The sequence below is a fragment of the Arvicola amphibius genome, chromosome 15, assembly GCF_903992535.2.
Source record: "Arvicola amphibius chromosome 15, mArvAmp1.2, whole genome shotgun sequence".
In the NCBI taxonomy this organism is placed as follows: domain Eukaryota; kingdom Metazoa; phylum Chordata; class Mammalia; order Rodentia; family Cricetidae; genus Arvicola; species Arvicola amphibius.
Window position 1 is genome coordinate 22339320 of NC_052061.1, and position 17493 is coordinate 22356812.

Genomic DNA, 17493 nt, shown 5'->3' on the forward strand with positions numbered 1-17493 from the left:
GTTAAAGATGGTTGCTGCCCTGTGAGTGTTGGGAACCAAATCAGGTCCTCGGTAAAAGCAGCCATTGATTTGAACTGCTAAACCCTCCTCCAGGCCCTCTTCTGCTTTTAAATTATTTTTATCATTATTAAATGCCATAGAGACTTCTAAAGACTGTGTTTAGAAATTTTATAGACTGTCTGTAGTCATGGGCACATTTACCATTCCTGACCTCCACCCACTTGCATTTAAATGTCCGAACAAAAATTTTCAGTTTTGTAACGAGTCTACATTCAGACTGATACTGCCTCCTGTCAGTCCACACCATATTAGTTCATGCTTTTTTTTTTTTTTTTTTTTTTGGAGACAGGGTCTCTCTGTGTAACATCCCTAGCTGTCCTGGATCTAGCTCTTGTAGACCAGGCTGGCCTTGAACTCCTGCCTCCTCCTCCCAAGTGCCGCGATTAAAGGCCTGTGCCACCACCTCCTGGCTAGTTCACGTCTTTAAAAAACAACAGCAACGAATAACTTGTTCTCACTATCAGTGAGCCCTTTCCTTCCATCTGCTGCGATTTCTTTTGATTTTCTCTTTTCAAACCAAACTATTTTCTTAAACTTTTACCATTTTGATAATGTAAATATGTGATCGCTGTTAAAGCTCAACTTGAGATAAAATGATCAGTTGAGTAAATTTATTAATTAAAGCCAATGGACCAGGAAGATTTGAATGTGCTCTAATATGACCCACAAAGCCTGGCAGTTTTCTTATATGATTGGCATCTTGAATTTGCTGGAACAATATTCTAACTTTACTATTATTAGATCCAATGCAGAGGACAATTTCTATGACCTACAGAGCTCTAAGAATGTAATGACTACCAGTCTATAAATTAGATGCACTGTTTGCAGAAAGCTGGAGCACAACAACAATAGCTCGCAGCTCAACTGTTTGCACTACATGTCCTTTACAATCAGCAACACACGCTGCTCTCCCATTGGAAGAACCATCCGTAAAAATTAACATAGCATCCTTTAAGGGTCTTGCATTACAATTTTAGGAAAAATACAGGAATGCAGTTTTACAAATTGTTGCAATCAATCAACTGGAAGATGATTATCAAATTGGCCTAGAAATTGAGCAAATGCAATTGCCCAAGAATCATTATTTTGAAATGAATGTACTGCTGATTCTTTATTGCATATTCTACCTGAGCTAGTACCTGTACGATGTCAGGGGAATTGGGATCACTATTCCCCTTAAGAATCTCACTGGGACTCTTTCTTTTCAACGTGGCGACCGAGCGGGTTGACGCTAACATGCAGATCTTTGTGAAAACCGTGATGGGCAAGCCCATCACTCTAGAGGTCAAGCCCAGTGACACCATCGAGAATGTCAAGGCCAAGATCCAAGACAAGGAAGGCATCTCGCCTGACCAGCAGAGGCTGATATTTGCTGGCAAACAGCTGGAGGATGGCCGGACCCTGTCTGAATACAACATCCAGAAAGAGTCCACTTTGTACCTGGTGCTTCGTCTGCTTGATGGCATCATCGAGCTGTCCCTTCGTCAGCTTGCCCAGAAGTACAACTGTGACAAGATGATCTGCTGCAAGTGCTGTGCACGCCTGCACCCTCATGCAGTCAGCTGCCGCAAGAAGTGCGGCCACACCAACAACCTGCGCCTCAAGAAGAAGATCAAATAAAGCTGCCTGGGACCAAATAAAGTCCCCTTCCATCGACTGGAGCAGAAAAAAAAAAAGGATCTCACTGGGGGGCTTCAGATCTCCCCTAGGGAATTTTAAATAGGGTCTCAGTCATTTAATATCTCCCAATAATTTCTGAAAATCATTCATAGTTTGTAAGCTCTCTTTGTAATCCAAACTGCAACACTCTCATTACTTGCCATGTGATTCCTCCCCTGCCTTCCCAAGGGTCACCCAGGGGTTTCTTTGCTTTGTTCGTTAAACCTGGATTTATTAATTTGATTTGATTTGGTTTATTGGCACCGGCAGCAGAGGAACCTAGCAGCCAGGGATCCAGTCCTTAACAGCTTGCATTCTCCTTTTTAAACTAGGGTTTTCCCGTGTAGCCCTGGAACTCACTCTGCAGACCAGGCTGGCCTTGAACTTGGAGATCCCCTTGCCTGTGCCTGGAATTAAAGGTGTGCGCCACCAGGCCCAGCCCTGGGAATAGTGCTACCAGTATTTAGTTCCCAATGCTGGCCAAGAATAGTAATCCTTCACAGGCATGTCCAGAGACCCTTCTCTTTGGTGTCTGTAGACCTTGTCAAATCGTCAGTCGATATCGCCGTCACACAGTAAGACCTGCTTTCTTAGACTGCTTCTCACACCGGGGCCTGCAGGAGAGCCAATGCACACTCATGTCGTACTGTTCTTATGGACTTGAGCAGGTCTTGGCTGCTGTGCAGGCTGCACACTCGTACTGCTGCGGCTCCTTGCTGAGTGTGTGATGGGAATAGGTGGAGATGCGTAAGTGCAGGCACTTGTTTAAGTTGTGCATGTGTGTGCGTGTGTGTATGCATGTGCGTGTGTGTGTGTGTGTGTGTGTGTGTGTGTGCACATACGTACTTGTGTGCACATGAGTGTGTGCGTGTGTGTCCTCACAGGTCCAACCTTGTTTTTAGTCACAGTGGGTCAAAGTAGAGAATGAATAATGTCTTGACAGCATGTTCTCTTTTAGCTGATTCATTTTCTCTTTTATGAATTGGTTCTGTTGCCTTAGTAGTTACCAAGAATCAGTGTGATGAAGGATTGGAGCTCAGGTGTAGTGTGTGGCCATAGGCACTAAGACTGTGATTTGTTTGGAGAGAATTGTTCAGTAAGAGAACAGTTGTGTCCTCAGGTCAGCCAAACCATGTGATGCTCTCCCGTGGACTTCTGTCAAAAGTAATAATGAACTTGCTGTGCCTTTTTTTGTGTGGCTTGATAGTGTGTTTCTTTTAGTACCAAGAAAGCCACTGGGTGGCTGTACCCTCAGCCACTGAAGCATGTCTTGATGACTTCCCACGTGGAACAGATGTGAATAAATCTTGTGCAGGTTTCCATGGGACATAACTCTTGATAACTCTGTATAAAGAATATACTAAGAATTGTCTAGCTGGGTCCTAATGGCAAGAGAGTGTTCATATCTGTAGGAAGCCACCCAGCTGGCTTAGGTTGTTGCACCAGTTTACATCATTGTTAGTGATGGGTAAGTGTTCCTGTTGGTATTTGTAGTGCTTTCGACTCTGGCCATTCTCCTAGGTGTGTTATGATTATTAATTTGTATATCCTTGATAAAAATTAGGGTTGGGAACATCATATGCAATATGTATAATAAGGTATGAACCTTAAAAAGGAAGAAGATTTGACTTACATTCTAACTCGGATGACCCTTGCGTAAGTTAAAAAAAAGTGGACAGAAACTATAGATAGGATGTGATTTCCTTTCCTGCAGCGCTGAGGAAGTTAACCACATTTACAGAGATAAACGTGTATGTATACAGTGGAAGTTGCCCCGGAGTGCGGAGCAGTAGGTAGGAAATCAGTGGTGGGGCATATAGAGACTTTGCAAGATCAAAAGATCTTGTGGCCTGGCACGGCAGGGTCGCATATACCTGTAATCACAGCACTCAGGTGGCAGGGATAGCAATATATTGAATTCAAGACTGGTTTGAACTCTGTAGAAAGACACCCCACCCTGTATTCTGGACGGGAGTCATAGGAGTGGCTGTACAATAATGCATTTATGTATAAAAATTGTCTAGATAGCAGATTTTACATTAAATGTTTTTTATTTTAGTTGAAATTAATGAAAACATTTAAGCCCCGTTTCAAGTGTCTGGAAACAGAAGAAGGTTTGTTGTGTTGACGTCGGGTGACCTGGTGTTTTCCTGTTGTCTTCCAGGCCTGGCGTCCCCTTGACCATGCAGGCGTTCTCAGAGGAAGAAAGGAAACAGTGGCTGGAGGCCCTGGGTGGAAAAGAAGCTGTAAGAATATCAGAGCTTTATTCCAAGTCCCGGACAGCCGACTTGGCCCATTTCTAAGTTGTTTTTGTTTTATAGCATTTGAGAACAGTTCTTTGCTGGAACTGGTGTTTAAACTCATCTGGAAACCATGCAGCTCTCTAGTAGATTATCTTGGGGCAGCTGCAGAACATCCATGGCTGGGACATTGTTCGAATTCAGTTCTGACCTTCCTTAACTATACCGTTCTCATTGACTTTGTTTTGAAGTCATCAAAACTTTCAATTTCTATTTTATCAGTTTTACCAGACTTTTTTTTTGGGGGGGGGGTGGCAGGTACATTAAATGCTTGCCATGTATTTTAGACAGGACAGTAAGTACATGGCAGCATTAACGACCACTGCCCACATGGGCCTGATACTTAATACAATGGTTTTGCTTTGCAGCATTGAGTAACCTTAGAGTCTGGGCCTCTGTAAGGCTACGGTTTCAAGGAATAGACTAAAGGTTGCGACATGGGTCCCAGGGACCCTGACCTCTATTGGCACTTGGTTCCATCATTGCTTTATTTTCTGTGTGCTGCTGGCATTTGGGGCTCAGAATAGACAGGTCATGTACTGAGTTGGGGGTTTAGCAGAGACAACTTTAGGAAAAAAACCACAGATTGACATTCGGCATACCATGTAAAGTGTTAGGACTCAAAGTAAGCAGGAAGCACCAGATGATTTTGAAGATTCAGGGTAGGGGGTTTTGAAGATGGAAGAGGCTTCAGAACAGAGCCTCCTTTGTGGTGAACACGGTGCTGCTTAGGCTAGCTGTGAGCCCAGCTGCAAACGTGCTCTCGGAAGTACAGGGAATGAGAGGCCGCTTGGTAGCGTGTCTGAGAGTGACAGCCTAGCTGCTGTGTTCTAAAGAGACTGTATCACCCTGTCAGAGCTACCCGGAGTCACCATATCTGAGCCTGAATCAGACTCCATCTTTTTGTTTCTGACTTTTTTATTTTTGTGCTAAGTCTGGGATTCAGGGTCTCACCGTGCTGAGCAAGTGTTCTTTCGTTGGACTGTCCATGCCTCTCGTTCTGTTCATGCTTAGTTAGTTCTTAGAGTTTTAATTGGAGTTTGGATGGAGGCCCAGGCAGGTGCTTCAGTGGTTGGGAGTACTCACTGCTCTACAGCAGAGGACCAGCAGAGGTCCCAGCACTCATGCTGAGCTGCTGGTGACCACTGCAACTCTAGCTGCAGAAGGTCAAATGCGTCTGGCTTCCACGACACCGAGACTCTCACACACATACCTACACACAGATATATAATTTATTTTTTTTTAAAAGAGTTTTGAAGCCAGGCATGATGGCATATTCCTTTAATCCCAATACTTGGGAGGCAGAGACAGGCGGATCTCTGAGTTACAGGCCAGTCTGACTTATATAAAGAGTTCTGGGACAGCTGGGGCTACAGAGAAAGATCCTTTCTCCAAAATTAAAAGAGTTTTGGTAGTATTGGGATGTAGTTATGCTATTCCTGTATCCTTTGTGGTAAAGATACTTCTTTAGCCATGATGATCTTCGCAGAAGTACTTTAGACAGTGAACTTCCGTAGCACGAATATCCATGGTTGAGTCTTTGAGAAAAGTGGGCTTCCAGTTTCGTTTAGTCAGGAGATCATGATCAGGTTGGTTTCCTCTAACAGACCACAGCAAGACTGGGAAGACTGTTCAGTGATACATTATATAGGACTGTAACTGTAACATATATTTAAGGATGTTGTATGCCTTGCAAGAAGTTAGTGCTAGGACTCTGAGAAGTGGGATGACTGCCAAGCTAGCTCAGATTTATTTGCTTAAACTATGGGCATGGATTATCTCCTACTTTTGTGAAATTCAGGAACAGTCAGGAAACAGTGAGCTAGACATCATTGGTTGGAGTGCATCAGTGGTCAGCCTGTCTGTAAGGTGGAGTTTCCTGCTTACACAGACTTGTAACACGTTCCTTAAGGACTGCAGACCCTGTCGTCTTTTTTGCCAGTTTGGCATGCTTCTTTAGAGAGAAGCAAACTGAGAAAAATCCTGCATGTGCTGCTTCTGCATACGAGTGCACATAGCACGTCATTAGCCAGGGACAGCACAGCACCCCTACAGTCTTGTGCAGACTCCACACAGGGCTTCCCCACATTGACTCGTTCTGACTTAAGCTGAATGTCCTAACTTACTTCAACTCTGGCACTACTGTCTGGAGTATTGGTGGCAGATCTTACAAGTTGGGCATTTGCATCTAGGTCACCTGTTTCAGTTCTGCCAGTGACAAGTCCTGGTCTTTGCAGCAGTGTGGTATAAATTGGCTGTGGTAATTGGTGAACACAACCCCAGAGCGGGCGTGTGGAAGCCATGCATAGGGCTGGGTGTGCAGTTCTGGTGGGTGGCGAAGAGTGCCATGCCCCTGCAGGAGGGCCACCACCCCAGCATGGGATGTACTCTCGGCAGGGGTGGGGCATCAAAGCTGTTGCTCTTACAGAGTCAGGGCATGAGGCCTAATGTGAAGTTTGTTCTCACGTGGACTGTCTAGTTCATCCTTATGCTACATAGGTTTCGTTCCCCAAGCTGCTTATTTAGCATAAATTTAGAGCTGTCCCAAAGGGCTCCTGAATAGCAAAACATTTCTGTCAGGAAGTTCTAGGCGTGTGGGAACTCTGTTCTGTAAAGCAGGGGTGGAGACCAAATGTTTATTTCATGTGCTACATTATCTAATATTAAGTTGATAAAATTGAAAATTTACATGTTCTTCCTTGACTTGATTGCTGAAAGTGTTCTCTCTTTCTTTCTTTTACTAGCTCATCCATACTTGTAATAAAGCCATCATTCCGAGACCAGAAGGAGGTAAGTGTTCATTTCTCCTGATGTCACCAACCCCAAACTGTTGCTGGGGCTCAGTCTGCACCTTTTTAAAACTCACAGGCAGCCCGCATTGCCACCTGAGCTTTACTGTGAGCTCCCCTGCGGTCTTTTCGTAGTTTAGGTCTACAGTCGTGAATGGCACTGAGAAAGCTTCTGACGGAAGCTTCAGGAGCCTGTGAAGAGGCTGCTCCTTGGCTCTCTGCCTCCAGGCCTCCTCAACCTGCCACTGGTCACTCTAGGTAGAAATAATGGCGTCCTGGAACATGGTGATGTTTGGTTGAGAGGCGCTGGGTGCTGCAAAGGTCCTAACACTGTAGCACATGGCAGCCATGTTCAGTGAGCAAGAGAAAAGGAGAAAATTGTTAAGGTGAATGTAAGAAGAATGACTTCAGAGATTTGAAACAGTAATCCTTGGCCACAGTGAGTAATACATAATAAGAGTGGCCCCAGCTGGATGGTGAACCCCTAGTTACTGGGCAGATTTCCTTGTGTGAGCACTTACTATATAGAGCAGTGTTTCTGTACAGGCCTTGGTTCTGTGCAGGCCGTGGTTCTGTGGAGCCCATGGTTCTGTGGAGGCTCTGGTTCTGTGGAGCCCGTGGTTCTGTTTTGGCCGTGTTTCTGTGGAGCCTGTGGTTCTGTGGAGCCCATGGTTCTGTGCTGGCCGTGGTTCTGTGGAGCCCGTGGTTCTGTGGAACTTGTGGATCTGTGGAGCTTGTGGTTCTGTGCAGACCGTGGTTCTGTGCTGGCTGTGATTCTGTGGAGGTTGTGGTTCTGTGCAGGCTGTGGTTCTGGGCAGCTCGTGGTTCTGTGTAGCCTCTGGTTCTGTGCAGGCTGTGCTTCTGCGCAGCCCATGGTTCTGTGTAGGCTGTGGTTCTGTGCAGCCCATGGTTCTGTGCAGGCTGTGGTTCTTGGAGCCTGTGGTTTTGTGGAGCCCGTGGTTCTGTGGAGGCTGTGGTTCTGTGGACTGTGGTTCTGTGGAGCTTTTGGTTCTGTGGAGCCCGTGGTTCTGTGGAGCCCGTGGTTCTGTGGAGCCCGTGGTTACGTGGAGTCTGTGGTTCTGTGGAGGCTGTGGTTCTTTGGACTGTGATTCTCTGCAGGATGGTGTCTTATGATTCTGGCAGGCAATCAGGACTGAGAACTCTTCTTTCATACACCCATGGCTTAAATTTTCTTGTTTTGGTTTATTTATTGACAATTCAAGTATTCCTGTCAGTCCTTAAAAGCTTCTAGTCTTGCAGGCTCTGAGTATTTGCTATATAAGGCATATACTGTTAAACTTTGGAAAATAGCTGTGGCAAGGACGTGCTGAGCTGTTCACATAGTACATGGCAAGGATCTGCGCAAGGGAAAACAAAGTGTTCCCCAACTGTGTACTCAGGGAGTACTGATAGGAAGCAAAAATGGCACAGTTTGGCACACTCGCTTTGTATTCACTTCTGGTAGATTTGGTGAAATTAAGGCTGCACTCAGCAAAGCCATAGGCTGTGTAATAGAAACAGTTGTGATCACTTCTGCTAATTCTCGATTCGAGGACTAGAGATCTATAGCCTGGTACTGGATGTTGACAGGTGCCCCTGCAGGGGAGCGTGATCTTCCTCTCTGCTGTACTGATGTCCTCCAGCCCCTCTTCGCTGTGTCCCTCCTTCTGGCCTTTCTGTCTCTGTCCTTTCTTGTTCATCCTGAAGAAATGTAAATAAACCTCCTGGAAATGGTTTGCAAAGGAGGAAGAGATAACTTGTGTTTTATAAAGTGTTATCAGTAGTGGATTCCTGACACAACTGTTCAACTTTAACCATTAAAATTCACTTGAAAGCTGGGCAGTGGTGCCTCACACGTGTAATTCCAGCACCCAGGAGGCAGAGGCAGGTGGATCTCTGAGTTTGAGACAACCTGATCTGCAGAGAGAGTTCCAGAACAACCAGGGCTACAGAGAAAGTCTGTCTCGAAAAACAAAAAACAAACTAACAAACAAAAAATTCACTTTAAGCCTAGTGTTACAGATTCTGGACCCAGTTTATACCTAAGGATTATAAATCCCCAGGAAGCTGTGTTAACGCCGCGGTCCCTCAGGCCTGGCCACAGGGGCTGCAGTGCCACTATTTTTCATTAAAGTTTTGAAACGAAAGCAAAATCTACAAATATATGCCAGCTTCGTCATAAGCAAACATTTACATTAGAAAAAGAATAAAATTGCATTTTCAGATTGGCCTGTTGAATCACATGAATCATCTATTTTAAATTCAGATTATGAAAATAATAAAATCATTAAAAAGCTTGATGTACAGTGAAGATTATCAGAATGCTCATTGCCCAGAAAGCATATAACAGAAACTCTTCCTTGTTAATCAGAAGCTCAGATTCACATTGAAAAGCCTTCATTCATATTTTGAGTTTTCTCTAACTGAGCTACTCCTAGGAGTTTTGGCAAAATATGGAGATTATTTCTATATAGCTTCCCTTAGAGATTGGTATTATTTTCTTTTACTGTTTAAAATATTCTGTATTTATTAACTTAAAATATTTTATATTACAAGTTGAATTATAAGAATTGGACATCTTGATTTTCAACATGGAGGCTCTCCTACAAACAAACACATTTTCCAGTTATGCCATTTCCATGGGAAATGCACGGCCTTCAGCAGTTTTCAAACAATGAAGCAAAAGCGCCATTACCTTAAATTTGTTTTCTTTATTTTAAAAGGGAAAGAAACAGCAACTACTCGTCCTGTAACATTTTATGCCGGTTCCTTTTAGGTGCACAGCTGGATACGATGGGATTCACGATTCTCAGAAAGTGCATCAGTGCTGTTGAGACACGAGGTAACAGTCATGCTCACCCGTAGCTTTAGTCCTGGAAACTGTAGGTATGTAACACCGCAGACCACCGCAGCATGTGGTGCATGCTTACACGTTACAGCATAAACAGTCTAGAAACTGTAGGTGTATAACACCGCAGACCACCGCAGCACTCAGTGCATGCTTACACGTTACAGTGTAAACAATCTGGAAACTGTAGTTATGTAACACCGCAGACCACCGCAGCACGAGGTGCATGCTTACACGTTACAGCGTAAACAGTCTAGAGGTTGTAGGTATGTAACACCGCAGACCACTGCAGCACTCGGTGCATGCTTACACGTTACAGCGTAAACAGTCATCTTTCTAGATAGCAGGGTCAGTTTGTTATGGCAGTGTGGGTCCCTTCGTTTTCCTCCCATGCAAATATGGGAGAATGTCACATATTTCTTCTTTATGTTTAAAGCAAGGCCATCACATTTGCTTGTTAGGACCGCTATCACACAGAATACCACAGGGTAGATGACTGACGTGGGAATGCATCCTCACAGTTTGGAGGCTGGAAGGCCAAGCGCAGGGGGAGACTGGACTAGTTTTTCTGAGGCCTGTGCCCTTGGCTTGCGGATGGCATCTTCCCACCATGACTTTTCTCTGAGTATACACGTCCCTGCTGTCTGTGTATTTAGGCTTGCTCTTTTTTTTTTTTTTAAGTTATTATATATAAGGATTTAAGTCATGGTCACAGCAGCGTGTGTGTGTGTGTGTGTGTGTCTGTCTGTCTGTGCACATGCCCAAAACCAGCTTTAATAACCTCCCCATCTCCTTCAAGACCTTTCATTTTTTAAAATGTTACATCCCATGGTTCCAGGTGTTAGAGCTTTACAGGGACACAGTTCATTTCAGCTCATACGAACCTTTGGGAGAATCAGCAGCTGGAAAGCTAATTCTTACCACATTGGTTCAAGCACCTTAAAGATGTTTTTCTTACTCTTGTGGGATCTTATTCCATGATCTTCAGGGCTGGGATTAGCTAAGTGGTAAAGTCTGGGACGCACCAGGCTCCAGGTTGATCTTTAGCTCACATACAGATACACATATATCTTTATTGAAGTAAAATTCAGTGATCTCTTAAAGTGTATTTTTATTATTTCTTTGAGACTTTTATACATGTGCACCATATTGATCATATTCACCCCACAGCCCTGGTCTCTCCTAGAACCATGCCTACCTCCTTCCAGCTTTATCTCCTCACGTCTTTCAAGTAATCCACTGAGTTCAGTTTTGCTAACCCTATCCTCATGTTGTGGGGCTGTGCTGGATAGTTTTATGTCAGCTTGACAAAAAGTGAAATCATCTGGGGGGGGGGGGGGCGGCTCGATCAAGAAAATGCCTCCATGAGATAGGGCTGTAGCCAAACCTGGAGGGCATTTTCTCAGTTAACAATTGACCGGGGAGAGCCCAGCCTATGGCAGGTGGGGCCATCCCTGGGCTGCTGGTCCTGGGTTCTGTAAGAAAGCAGGCTGAGCAAGCCATGGGGAACAAGCCAGTAAGCAGCACCCCTCTGTGGCCTCTGCAGCTTCCAACCCCTGCCCTGAATGAGTTCCTTTTCCGACTTCCTTCATTGGTGAAACCTGATTCTGAAGCTTCCTCCCCCGCTGGCTTGGGTCAGGGTGCACCATCACAGCCATAGTCACCCTGACTAGGACAGAGGTCACCCACTGGGGTGTGCTGCACCCAACACTTGGAAACCACCCCGGAAGCCACCTGCCTGTAGCTACCCAGTTAGTGGTGGGGCTTGGAAATGAAGTTTTGAATTTCATACAGTCTGTAGTTGCGTTGCTGCTGTTGCCATGGCCACAGACTTTTGATTGCCTCCATGATTCTTCCTGCCCCTTTGCAGTCACTTGCCATTCTCCCCTTGGTCTTTGGTTTCCAGGGACCTGATTCTTGTCCCTCTAGTTGCTGTAGGGAAATGCTGAATGCTTGCCGATGGAATCATACATGCGGTTTCTAGTCTTTTCCAATCTAGCTCTATTTAACATGTGGCTTTGAGGTTTCTTATGCTCTCTAGATTTTGAACTTCTTTTTTAAAATTCAAATCCTGCTTGAACCAAGATCAGACAAATGCCAAAATTTTTCTGTAGTCATCAGAACACCAAGAAGAGGTAACATTTTTTTCCAGTAACATCATTTTAAATTGAAAAATAAATCATGTGTCCGAAAGTAAATAATGTAGATACTAGCATATCCTATGTTGGACTGGGTGGGGCTGTTTAGCAGGTTTGCTACCATTTCAGAATTAGTCAAACCACAGTTTGCTCATAAAATCACACTATACATGGGAGTCATATCCTTTTATCTACCCAGTAACATCATGAGAAATTCATGGCTTATGTATACCAAGTTGAAGAATTTCATCAAACACTTGTTGCTAAATCCTGCTGCGTGGTCACCACATTGAACTTGGCTTAATTGCTAAAGGCGTGAGCTGGAAAGTGGCTGTTTTAAGCTCCCGATGTGATTATAATGTCTGTAACAAAGGCTGGATAGCATTGTTCTAGTGAGAACTGCTTGTTTGGAAAAATAGAGTTCAGTTGTTAGTGTCTGCTGCTTAGGGATCTTTTTCTTAACTACTTTTCTTAATAATAATAATAAAAAAAAAAACAATCCATCTAAACCCCAGAAACAACAGAAAAGTTCTGAAGAAACAGCACAGTGTCCTCAGTAACGGATAACCCACCACAGGCCAGGTCTAGCACCAGTCAGAAGCCAGGCTGCTAACCGGTGTTTATTGAGCAATCTCAAGGTACACAGAGCCTTGCCACAGGCCTTTGGATTAGATAGTGGAGGTTGATTCCAATGTAACGTTTAATCCAGTAATAGTAGACAGAGCAGAAAGATTGGTAAGCAATTGAATTATTCTGGGTGATAACATAAAATTATGGCAGGTTTGCACATTCAGAGAATCTTATGGACTAGAAAAGACTGAAGGTTAAATGACCATTGATTTAGGAATAGGCTTTTTAAAAGTTTATTTATTTTTTCTTTAGTTTTAAATTTATTTATTATGTGTATATAGTGTTCTGGGCACCAGAGCTCATTATAGATGGGTGTGTGTCATCATGTGGTTGCTGGGAATTGAACTCAGGACCTCCGGAACAGCAGTCAGTTCTCTTAACCTCTGAGCTATCTCTCCAGCCCAGCAATAGGCTTTTAAGATTTAAAGTGTCACAGCTTGGCATTGAGAGAACAGTCAGCTAAGGTGCAGAGACAGGATTCAAACTTGATTGGAAACACAAGGGAACAGTAAGAAGTTGTACTTAAGGAATTTGCACTTAATGATGGAGGTGCAGGCTTAGTGCTAGAGGGTGCTAAGAGCAAGCGCCCTAAAAAGGGTAGTAGAAAAGAAGTGGCCATATGTGGGGTGTGCAGACCGTGCAGAGGGCGCAGTGCTCTCTAAGTAAGCTGACTGCACTGAGACAGTAAATTTGGCAGTGGTGCAGATAGTACAGAGTCACCTGAGTGACATCACTGGAGCCCTGTTGGTCACTTAGTGCTTGGCTATTCTCTAAGATTTCTCTGCAAGGACTTTGTTTGGGAAGTAAAGACTGTCAAAGCCATACAGACATTTGTGATAGGCCTGATGATGTATCCTAGGATCCCTGGTGCTTCTTGTGACCATAGATTCCTGGGTTCTACCCAGATCTGTGAAGGACCATTGTTGGTCCTCTCGATGGTGAAGTTGGACACGAGTAGAGCAGCTGTGTGATTAGAGGGGGATCCTTTCTGAAGCCCCGTGTGCAGCTGTGATGTGGCTCTCGGGATGGGGTGCTGCTCTGCTCACACTTCTGGATGAGTGTTTTGCATTGTCTTTTGCTCCTCTGAAGCATCCTGATTCATGGCTGTCTGGAAATAAATAAATTAAAACAACTGTATTTTAGGTCTCAGTTTTGGAAGGTTCCAGCCCATGATCAGTTGCTCTGGTTGCTTTGGACCTGTGGTGAGGCGGCACAGTGTGCCAGACTGTGTAGTGAAGTAAAACCCACTCAACATTTGACCAGAGAGGAAAGAAAACAAAGAGGGGCTAGAGTTCCATAGTCCTCTTGTAGGCCACACTGGAAACGACCTAAGGACCTTCTGCCCAAGCCTTGCTTCCTAGACTCCTTGCTTCAATATATGGGCCCTTGGAAGTCGTTTAATCCAAACTGTAGTGCTCTGCTCCTGGCCTCCCAACTGCTTATTTCATGATGTGACATACATGCAGTACCTTTGCCAAGAGTCCCAAGCTCTTAATTCTCAGCGTTACTCAGAGTCAGACTCCCGGGTTTCTTCTGCCAAGGAAGATTTAGAAATCGTCTGTGGGGCCCCATGGCCAGGAGGCAGAAGAGTGGCTCCACCGTTGATCTGAATCTACAGGGAAAGGGAGTTGTCCAGGATCCATCCCACTGACAGGGCTCTCAGAAGGAAGGGATTTGGGGCAGGAGTGAGAGTCAGTGTTTGGTGTGTAAGGGAAGGTGAAGCTGAGTTCTCAGGAGAGTCAGGAAAGGCAGGAGCCCAGTGTGGTGGAGCAGGCACTCAGATCCCTTTGGAAGGATTTACTTTGCCTTGTAGTGACAGGAAGTCATGAGGTCTAAGCTCCTGAGAGGTACAGAACAATACTTTGGAAGGCCAAAGCTTCTGTAAAGACTTTATAGGTTCTCACACACCTGATGTGTGACAAAGAAAAGAGCTAGCTTTATGAGCGATGCTGGCCTCCATCTTCTCCGTCATTCTCTGAGTTGTGTTTATCCCAGGACATTGGTGTTCCTTCTCCATTTCACACCCCGGCTTTGTTAATTATGTTTCCTGTGTTTGTTTTGTTTCTGAGAATCTAATATGTATTTGGAATGGAGAAAATGTCTTTCTTATTCTTTGCGTGCTTCTTATTTCTGTCAGCAACCAGCGCCTTGTGCGTGTAGTCAGCATTTGAGAAGCAGTTGCTTGGGCTTGGGCATTCAAGAGGTAGGGCCAACATGCCATACAGATTGACAGATTGCAGGTTATAAAATTTTTGGAAGGGTTTGTCTTTCTGTATGTAGTTAGAGTGAATATTTTCATGTAACTTACACAGGATCTTTCCATTGATCGGAGTTTATGTAGGCATCTTTCTGTACTATGGTAATATAGAAGACAGAGAGATGAGTCCCATTGCGTATGGAGGAGAGTAATGCTTTCAGAGCGTGAAGTGTGATTAGTTTCCTCAAGTAAATGACTCCCTGTCTTGAAAGGAAACATGCCCAGTTAGTTGTTAATTTTTTTTGTTCTTTTTTCCTTGATGGGCCTGCAGAACGCTCAATTTTGAGTATATGTACAATATTGTAAGCAAAAACAGTAATTCCTTTGCTTAAAAACATCTTAGTTACTGTTTTTAAAATAGTCATTATGTTAAAACTAAACTTGTATGTCACTTTTGTTTATGAAGTTTCTCTTAAAAATCTTCCATATGTTCATAATTTGAATATTCACTTTAATTTTCTAGAGCATGGCATTAAAATGTTGATCTAGGCAAGCTGTCAGTTATCAAATCCAGTAACATAACAAGCTGTGAATTCATGGGTGGATAAGTCATGACAGACATTGATTTGTCACATGTCAGATCATTTGTTTCCCTTTGAACAGCAAAGGAAGGTTTAGATTTTTGGAGAATTTTCCTGACACTGGCTGAGGATTATGCTGTTCTTGTATAGAGCTTCAGCTGGTGGGGCCGATGATGAGCTCTGGCCCTGGCCGAAGACAATGGTCAGTTTCACCGTTAGTCTTTGGCAATGACTTTGGGTGGGAAGGTGCCCAAGGGAAGTGGCAGGATAGTTTACCATGATTTCACAATAATCCTAAGTCACCAAGGGCAAATTCCAGGCAAAATGAAGAAAATAAAGAGCAGCTGTCCTAAGAAAACTTACCCGAGTAAACTGCTTCACTCACGGGCTGTTAGGGCAGTCTCCTGTGGGAGGGAGCTGAAGAGTCCCTGGGTCTGCAGAAATGCAAATGCACAGTTGAAATACTGCAGCCAGGCGAGTTGGCTGCAGATTCTTTTCCTCAGTTAGCCGACATTCATTTTAAGAAAATTCACTCCGAAAAGCTAGCAACTTTAGATGACTGATTAAGTTAAACTAGTGAGGGCAAATATTTGCAAAAGGATGGATGGCTGGATGACCCATGTCCCTGCTCACCGCATGTCCACGTAGTTGACGGTTGGTGCTTGAGGTAATTCTTCTAGTGCAGTGGCTTCTTTTCTCAGCCAGGAATTCCTCAGCTCTGTCATCCTTTGTTTATCTCTGGCTTTGTTCACTTCCTCCTCCTTAGCCCCGAAACCCACGCGACAGGAGCGAACTCTGTCTAGTGATTATGTGAGTGATCTAGCTTCTGGGACTCTTTGGGCTTGGACGTTGCACAGGGTCCAGAAAACAACAGTGGTGCATTTACAAGTCATGGTGGATGTGTAGGCTCAGCTTGTGGGTTATCAGCATCTGCACGTCACAGTCCCTTTATCATCTGTGAAGGAGGCTGTGGCCTGCATCTCCTTCCTGCGCTGTTATGGTGATGGTACATGTGAGTGCTCCTGACTAGCATAAAGGTAAATTTAGCAACTGGTGCTACTGGTAATTAAGACGTGCCATTAGTGTGTGGCTTAGGAACACGGATGGACTTTTAAGGCATTCTGCTTTCCCATCATGGCAGAATATATACATGGGCACATCGCCAGTCATTTTGTGTGGCTCCTGGAACAAGCAGCAGAATTAGATGATTTGGCTTGTACCTTTTCTGTTCCTCATTCTGCTGTGGTCACTTGAGAAGAAGACCGTCTTGAACGTTAAAAGGGATAGATGGTAAAGAAAGGAAGGTGCTCAAAAGAACACCGTGCCTAGAACATCCTCTCACATTCTGGAAAATTCACAGAAGGGGAAATGGGTGTGAGATTGATCCCGGTTGCCCGGTTTGAGCTGTATATATTGATGATGAGTTTGAAAGTACTTTCATTTGGCTGCCCCACCCATCTCAGCTGACTTTAGTTCTTCTTCCTGCCCACACGTGGATTAGTGGATGTCAGTCAGTGGTTCTTGGGTTGTTTCCTGTAGGAAGGATACCAGAGGACATGGTGTCAGGGGGATGGTGCCATAGATGAGCTCCAGCCCAATTCTAATATAGTTAGAATTCTAATAAAGAAGGGAGGCTGAATTTGGCTCACAGTTCATCATGTAGTATAGCATGGCGAGGAAGTCAAGGCAGCCAGAGCTTGAAACAGTTGTTCTTGTGTCCTCCACAGTCAGGAAACAGAAAGAAGGATGAATGCTTGTGCTCAGGCTTCTTTCTCCTCTTCACACATTTGGGAACCCAAACCCATGCAAGGATGCCACCCACAGTGGGTCTGTTTTTCCATTTCAGTTAACCTAGTCAAGAATATCCCTCGCAAGCCTACTCAGCGTCTAAGCCAACCCAGTGATTCCCTCACAGATGTAAGGAGAGGCATGCTCCGTGAGTTATTCTAGGTCTTGTCCAGTTGACAGTCAGTGTTAAGTGTCATAGACGTAACTGAGTTTATGCCATGTTCCTGTTAGGAGTGGTCCTCTGCAGTTTCTTGGAGACTGGTAGAAGGAAAAGGTTCTTGAAGTAGAGACAGTGGCCCATGCATGAGTCTTGGGAGCATGTACTGTGTTTACGTCTTTGACCCTCAGTTACCAAGAACACCATATAGGTGACTAACATCCACCCGCCTACTCCACATAGCTGACCGATATCCACCTGCCCACTCCCCATAGGTGACCAATATTCACCTGCCTGCACCCCATACATAGGTCACTGACAGACACCTGCCCACACACCATACATA

General features: G+C 44.5%; 2 protein-coding genes across 5 annotated transcripts in view; both read left to right on the forward strand.

Annotated features, from left to right (window-relative positions):
- The window catches only part of Arhgap10 (Rho GTPase activating protein 10), a 254919-nt gene that overhangs the window by 129333 nt on the left and 108093 nt on the right, over positions 1-17493 (forward strand). For all 3 annotated transcript variants that reach the window (XM_042054222.1, XM_038312528.1, XM_038312529.1), the window contains exons 11-13: positions 3884-3965; positions 6764-6809; positions 9585-9650. In XM_042054222.1, coding sequence (XP_041910156.1) covers positions 3884-3965; positions 6764-6809; positions 9585-9650 — 194 coding nt within the window. The remainder of the gene's footprint in view (positions 1-3883; positions 3966-6763; positions 6810-9584; positions 9651-17493) is intronic.
- Positions 1294-1680, forward strand: LOC119801833 (ubiquitin-like). Of its 2 annotated transcripts, XM_038312530.1 has the most exons (2): positions 1297-1399; positions 1487-1680. In XM_038312530.1, exons 1-2 carry the CDS (start codon positions 1297-1299, stop codon positions 1678-1680), a joined length of 297 nt encoding a protein of 98 aa, XP_038168458.1. The 2 variants fall into 2 exon arrangements, with proteins under 2 accessions (XP_038168459.1, XP_038168458.1); XM_038312531.1 differs by having other exon boundaries at positions 1294-1680.